Raw genomic sequence first — 7,649 nt, 5'->3', positions numbered from 1 at the left:
CAATAAAGCCAGTGATCATCCATGAAGAGCAAATGAGCAGGAACTTACCTACTGGAAAATAATTTCTGTAGACTCTTTACTAAGAAGTCATTTTAAAAGATTCCTTCTCACCATCAGATCTATAATATCCAATAAGAGTGAAAATTTTGCCATGAATAAAGTGATCAAATAGAATTATCTTGTGCTCATATAATTTCAGTGAGAGCTATCAGTGAGTTCCTCATCTGGAAAGGAATATATATATATATATATATATATATATATATATATATTCTAGTCAAAAACAGGGATCTCTGGTTTTGCAATAAGTAGGTGCTGCAGGGTTTTTGTTGTAAGCCAGGAGAGAATCCTTGGTAGGACAACTTGATTTCAGCTGAGTTCTGTGGAAATCTGGTTATCAGGGAGGCCATGCTATTTCCACATGACATCATCGGTCCCTTCCCTGAACATTCCAATGTATCCTGGAGCCTATGGAATCCTGTGATGTCATCTGTGTTGTAGCAACACCAACTGCCTTTGGAGAGTCCTTCAGTGCCCTCGAGGATGAACATGTTGGAGAGCCTGGGGAATCTCCTTAGGAGACAGTATGGAGAGGACAAACAGACAAGGGAGAGGCAGAAGAAGGCTGACTTTCAACCTCACTTTAAAGGATCAAGAAAGAAATGGTTCAAAAGGAAGAACAGTAAGTCCTAAGTAGAAAATGGGGAGCTCCCTGGAGAAGGTTGCTTTTAGCTGGGATTTTGGTAATGGGACACAGGAACTAGGGCTTCTGGGAAGAAGTTGGCCATCCATGCCTTACATGACCCTGGAAGGCACGGATTCCTGGATAGTAATTTGTCTCCCCCAGTAATCAGGACCTAGTAAGGAAAAAGCTATTTTGCGTGTACCACATAGATTTCAATGTTGTAGAAGTGTGAAATGGTTGAAGAATCAGGATCAAATGAGACCAGCATGAGGGAGGGACTGGTGTTGTGTGCTCAGATAATGGCAAGTCATGACTGTACTTCAAAGCCAGTGGATATCTTTAAGTACTGTGCACCTTCTCTGTGTCTCCTGGGTTGTCAGTGAGTTGGCTTGGTGAGTCGAGTGACCACGTTCTGCATTTGTATGGCTTCTCCATTTATAGCCATGTTGTTTGAATGACATGTCAGGATATTTGGAGATCTCAAAAAGACCTGAGTGCCTGTGGACGATGCTAATTTCCTCCTGGTTTCTAAACTCACAGACTTATTAATTCTATAGGCAGGTTGAATTGAGAGACTGCAGTTGTGAATGATTCTGAGAAATTTCTTTCTTAGTTAATTTGAATCATGTGCTGAGGCAGCAGAGAAAATCAGATGATTGACAATCCCAACTGCCTTCAGAAATGGGAGAGCTGAGATGCCCTGGAGGGGCATTTCAAGCCTGAGTAAAAATCCATTTGTGTGTGTCGCTGAGTCACAGGTATAGAGTGGTCTGTATATCCTCCATGGTTTGGCATAATATGACTTGACTTGTGTTCCTCTACCCACAGGGGCTGCTGTAGAACCGTCAACTACCTCCTCCCTAGTCACTAAGAAAGAGATGAATGAGAAGATGGAGGGTATGAGTAAACAGCTGGATCAATTGGCCATGGAAACAAAGGAGCTTAGGGATTGCCTCATCTCCATCACTGAAGGATGCCCTGATGACAGGTATTCATTGTTTCCTAAGCCACGTTGACCATCGTGGTTCCACAATTTCACTTTTTGTTTCTTTTCTCTAAGTTCTGTGGCTCTATGAGTGTGTACACCTTCATGATGTCCTTTTGCCCAACACCATGTTTCTAATTGCTTCTCATAAGTAGAACCTGAAACCTGGGCAGGAGTGAGATGGGGACACAATTTACTTTGTTTCCTCAAAAATAAAACCAGAGCCTATGGCCTGAGACACATAACTCAGGGATTGACAAAGCGTTATGAGTTGCCAGCATGTATTTGGACCAGTCCTGTCAAGTTGCAGCTTCTATGAGATGTTAGCTGCTGTTAGTTTGTTGTGACTCTTTACATGCCAGGGAAGATGTTGTGTGATGAGCACAACATGGAGCAGCTGGAAAGCCCTGTCACACATATCAGGTTGTGGTCACAAGGCCTGAGACATATCTATGAACATTTTCCTCCGCTCTGAGATACCACGCCTACAATAATTTCTTTAATATCTCTAGGTAACAGTCTCTCTATTTTTCCCTCTGTCTGTATCTGTCACACACACACACTTACACACACATACACACACACACACTCACACACACTCTCACACACACATAACACACACACAAACACACAAACTAAACGCATATGTGGGTTGGGAGTTTGTGCATTTCTTCAAGTTTACATCCCTAGACCTTGCCATAAGGTGACAGATGTTGGTCATGTGGTGTTTCCTGTCTCACAGTTCCCAGTGGATACCAATGATGACCATTAGGATCCTCACATTTAGCATTACAGTTTTGCCAAATGCTCACCTTAGTGATATGCAGATATTCCCATTATTAGTTTATAAATATATGATGAGTTTCTGTAAGAAAAACATTTAGTCCTATCCACAAAAATGCTCATGGTGTGATTTTGGCCTCTATATTTACAGACACCAAGCCTGATAATTTTTATTTTATACAGAAGCAAAACGTTATACCCTGTTTTGGTGTACCCAGACCATGAAGTAGAAACTAGGGACAGTGTTAGCCAGCTATTTCAGTGTTAGTGAAAGAATTCAGGCAGCCCCAACTCTCTTCATGTTAACATCCTGTCTCTGCTGCCCTATGGTTATGACAGCATGTTTAATAAGCACCAGATCTTCCCAGGACTTAGGAGACTGAATGCAGCATACCATGGGCACCAGTATCCTTGAGCACAGCCTGAATTAATGTGACCTATGAGAGGTTTGTTCATGGAACTTTTTGTTTCAAGGTCCATGCCCTATCATCGGCCAAAACCTTTCTATGAAAATCTCCAGATGGAGCATAAGCAGGTCATGGATGACCTGCAGAGATTGCAAAATGAGAACAAGGAAGCCTTGGAAAGATTCTATGAGATCACTGAGGAATCACTCTTCTATTGGTAAGTGCATGTCTTGCAGGGGACCATAGCATTGTGAAATGTCCATCTCTTCCTATCTTTTTCTCTGTACTGCAGTGTCCAAAGATAGGTTCTAGCTATTATGGCTTTTAGCAAGAATAATTAGCAAGCAATTTTTGGTCTTGTTTTCATGGCACTCAGTTTTGGATGCAGGGGTGGTTGGAAGAGTGTCAAGTCTTACTATATAGAGAATGTTTCCAGCAATCTGCAGCAACAACTCCAGATGGAGAAGTCTCAGGTGCAGTACGTAGTGGAGAAACTGAGGCAAGAGACCAAGAAGGTGCTAGGGGAATGGATCCTGCTTCAATACTACCTGGATGAACTGAAAGTCATCTGTGAGAAAGAAGAGCGAGTCATCCGAGACCTCCAGACCCAGGAGCATCAGGTAGAGAAAAGCAGCTGGGTCAGGGTCAGGCCCATCATTATTTATACATGGAGCATAAGGGTGTCTGTCCATAGACAAAATTGTGGTTTTACTTATAATTTTATACACATACAACACACACACACACACACACACACACACACACTTGTCATCATCTGCTTTCATGACATCCAAATGTTCATTTCATTGTCCACGCATCAGTAGTTCTGCGAAGGCAGTCTGTTGTGAGTACCAAATGCCACATAAATTCTGCTGTTCTAATGGAGGCTGCAGTTCAATCAGGGTGATGGGTCCATGAAACTTCACAGTCCCACATCACATTGTAATGGGAGTGGTCCTCTGTACACACTTGAGGGAGTAAGCTCCCATTCCTGTGGCTTATTTGATTTGCAAGGTTCTGTGAGATCACAGTGGGTGCAGGGGAAGCAGATTGCCAGAAAGGAGACAACAACAAATGTCAAACTAGTGATTCTCACTGTAAGCTCATTAGATGGCATGTGGCCTTTCTTCCTTGTATTCTCTGGAATCCAAGGTAGTCTCTTACCATGCACAAAACTTGGTTCACACTGACAGAACCTCCAGTGGGACTTTGTCAGCAGTGTTTACTGTGTGTTTTCTTGGCATGTTCTCCCATCATGGAGATTATAGTATGGAGATGATAGGTTTTCCAGGGATGTGGAATTCCTGGAAGACATGCTTAGAGTTTAGTGGGTTGAACTCTTCAAAAAGAGCTGCTGTTATGTTATCTGCTTGACTTCTTTTCACCTCTCTCTCTCTCTCTCTCTCTCTCTCTCTCTCTCCCTCTCTCTCTCTCTCTTTCCCCTTGTCTGATTCTCTCTCTCTCTCTCTCTCTCTCTCTCTCTGTTCTCTCTCTCTCTCTCTCTCTCTCTCTCTCTCTCTCTCCCACTCTTCCTTTCTCTGTCTTTCTCTGTTGATTGATATATCCATGTCTGTGTTTGTGTGCACAGCTGCATGTATGCAATCACCTAGAGAGGGCAGTGGAGGAAATTGAGGGGGTTATTATCCCATGCATGTGGATGGTGTTTAGAGGAGACCACTTGGTTTGTCAGTCTCTATCCGGAAACAGGATTCTACCTTCCCAGAAGCTTCCTCGAGGTCCTCTGTGTGTGCTTGCACATGTGTTAGAGTGAATCCATGCCTATGCTCAAGCCTCTACTAAGATCACAATCTTCTAATGAACAGGAGCAGCAGAGACAGGAGGGAAATCTGCAGAACCAGAAAAAGGAGGAGCTAATCATTGAGAAAAAGACCTTAGCAGGAAAGCTGCAGGATTACCTGACTGTCTCCCAGATGAGGTATGAGCCAGGAATGGAAATTGGGAGCCGGATTCCAGTCAGTCTCTTCTATCTGGGAACTCTGCCTTTTGTGGGCTCTGACTATAGGCAAGGGTGCAGGCAACTCCAGGGTAAGAACACTTCAGAATACTGTGCTGTTCCCGGTAAACTTTCCTTCAGGAAGTAATAGGGTTGATATTCAGTGAGTCAGCAGAATTGAGTCCTCCTTGATACCTTTTGACTTCTCCAGTATGTGCTGAGCAGGATTTCTTTGAAATCACAGAACTCTGCCTGCTTCTGATTCCCAAGTCATGGTAAATAAACTCTTGAAATTAGAGTCCCTCCATTGGCACTTTGGTATAACACTGTCTATCATAGTTGTTTGACCGTTTGACATGTAAAGTGTTCTATGGATGTAATAAGTTTAGGCACTTTCAGGATGAACCAGGGAAGATGTCTCAGCTGTAGGATGTCGATTCCTAGCATTAATTTTTAGGAATACAAGACTGTTTCTATTTACTTAAATACTCCTAATTACCCCATGTTCTCAGGCACACATCTGAGGAAATTTTCTTCCAAGAATTACAGGCTCCATCTTGTATAGTACCTGGGTGTTAGGTTCTTTCTAGACAGGCGGCATGAGAGTTCCCCATGGCCTTCCCAGTTTTCTAAACTGAAATGTCGTATTATGTCTGCCTATAAAATGATGTGGTCTGTGTTTAACTCACCATGAATATTCTGTGTTTCTTAACTATGCTTGTTACCTGTGGATTTATTATAGTCTGCTGGAGAATGTTCTGTTCTTTCTCATAGAGCATATATATACAATACTTAGATCAGCATGTGATGCTGGTAGAAGCCTGACAAATTCAAGGACAAGCTTCTCTGTGACCCTTATTCATTAGGGGTATAAACAACGAATACTGTCATGTGATCAATGCTGAAGTTTTCACCATAGTGGAGTATTTGTGAGATCACATTTGACAGCTGACAATGCAATACATCACTAGTACTGATCTCTGACTGGTCCTTCCTCTTCCAGATCAGAAAAACTGCAACAGGAGATAGAGCAGGCTTCAGGCCATGATGAGAGCACCCTGCAGACAGAGCTGCAGCTCCACGAGCACTAAGTGACACAGGCAAGTGAGCCACCATTACATTGCATTTTCAGAAACAATGGTATTCCTTGGAGGCTTTTCTTCCTCAAATCTATGTTTGTATGTGTGAATATACCCTGGTTTTGTCTAATTGGTGTCAGAACTATGCTGAATTCTGAATTGATTGCCTTTCTTTATCTCACAGCACCCTTTCAGAGAATAAAGGAGGTCTAAGGAAGCCACAGCAAAGCAAAAATCATAACATCAGCATAGAATCAAGACCTCATCATAAGAAATGTCAATCTAGCTGTAATCTCACATGTGAGGAAAACATCATCCTATGTTTGTTGACATGTTCAATGTCTGATTCATGTCTTTCTTGTCTCAATTTCAGGAGTAACGAAACCATCATAAAGAACTTTGAGATCCAAAATACCTTCCAAGAATACTCAGAGCCCAGATATCTACCAGCAAGTGGAGCTCAACAACATGGAGGGAGGACATGTGTCTGCTCAAAATTCTCATCGTGTCCAGTGCTGAAGCTACTGCTTTTCCCTGTTTGTTCTTGGTTTGGGGTTGTTGTTGTTCCAGTTTCACGTTTATGATTCTTTGGTTCTGTGTTTTGTTCTTGTTTTGTATTTGATATTTTGTTAAGATTATGTGCTTTATTACTCAGTGCCCTGTTGAAATCCTTTGTTCTTGTTTCATATTGATATTTGGCTCAAGCTATATATTTTATATATAAAATGCCCTGTTTATTCCCTACTGAGTGAAATGACTATATTTCTTTTATTTCTGTAGATTTAAATTAGAAACAATGTAGTTTTAATATGATTCCCAATTATCATTTTCTCCCATCCTATCATGCCCTGCCAGCCCCCCCATCCACCTTCTGCACCCCAGCACTTTAGGCCTTCCATGTGGGATCATCAAAGTATGTCACATCATTTGAGGCTGAGTCTAAGGCTTCTCCAGTGTAAATGACTACATTTTCAAGAAATAAAAAAATTTAAACTCTTCATTGTTTGTGTGAATTTTATGATTCGTTTTCATGTTTCCTTGATTTAATGGGCAATTACGCAACTGGAATACAAAAGCAATTGTATTCTTTAAGTTGGGCAGGTAACCTATAAATTCAGGAGGGTAAAACCATAACGCCTTTTGTGGCTTGAAAATCTTAAGCCAACTGAAATCTGGTACTTAAGGGTAATTTATGATGGGGGAGGATGGGGAATCCAAGCCAATGACTTCAGTTGAATCTTTCTTAATACAGCCACCTGGATCACAAGATGGGCAGAGGGTGATGGTCGAGCCTATAGCCATACAGGGAAGGGTCTCTCTCTGCCTGAAAGACACCAAACTGTCTGCACCTGATAGCATAGTGGAGACACCTAGCGACATCCAAAGGAGTACATCATTGTGCCTAAAGACCCAAATGTTGCTGGCATCCCTAAGACATGCAGGAGCTCTACCTCTGCCTAAACTACCTAGAACCCTTGCTCAATCCGTGGCATTAGAGATTAATCATCCTCATCCTCCGGACCAGGACAGTTGTGTGATATCCAACTGGAGTCCAAGTTAGTCATGGGGTCCGCAGACAGGGTAGCTGCTGGCTTTGATGCATCTTACATCCCCAGAAAACAGTGAGGCACACAGATGCACTGAGGGTATTGGAATTTGGGCTCACAGATGGCAGAAAAGAATGAAGTATGCTTGGGAATGTCATGGGGGCCTTGATATGTAGTGGAGGAGCCTTGTCCCCATCCTGCTCTCCTAC

At 42.4% G+C, this 7,649-nt stretch overlaps 1 protein-coding gene across 2 annotated transcripts; it reads left to right on the top strand.

Moving 5' to 3' along the window:
• Window positions 1–496: 496 nt before the first annotated feature.
• On the top strand, window positions 497–6,891 carry LOC121138334 (disks large homolog 5-like). 2 transcript variants are annotated; one of them, XM_040741058.1, is made up of 6 exons: window positions 497–682; window positions 1,514–1,673; window positions 2,928–3,077; window positions 3,297–3,480; window positions 4,684–4,796; window positions 5,818–6,891. In XM_040741058.1, exons 1-6 carry the CDS (start codon window positions 544–546, stop codon window positions 5,903–5,905), a joined length of 834 nt encoding a protein of 277 aa, XP_040596992.1. In that variant the 5' UTR covers window positions 497–543; the 3' UTR covers window positions 5,906–6,891. The 2 variants fall into 2 exon arrangements, with proteins under 2 accessions (XP_040596992.1, XP_040596993.1); XM_040741059.1 differs by lacking the exon at window positions 4,684–4,796.
• Window positions 6,892–7,649: the final 758 nt, after the last annotated feature.

The sequence above is a fragment of the Mesocricetus auratus genome, unplaced genomic scaffold (assembly GCF_017639785.1).
Source record: "Mesocricetus auratus isolate SY011 unplaced genomic scaffold, BCM_Maur_2.0 contig_10157_pilon_obj, whole genome shotgun sequence".
NCBI classification, from domain to species: Eukaryota; Metazoa; Chordata; class Mammalia; order Rodentia; family Cricetidae; genus Mesocricetus; species Mesocricetus auratus.
Note: the sequence above shows the minus strand (reverse complement) of the source record. Positions and strands in the feature narration are given on the sequence as shown.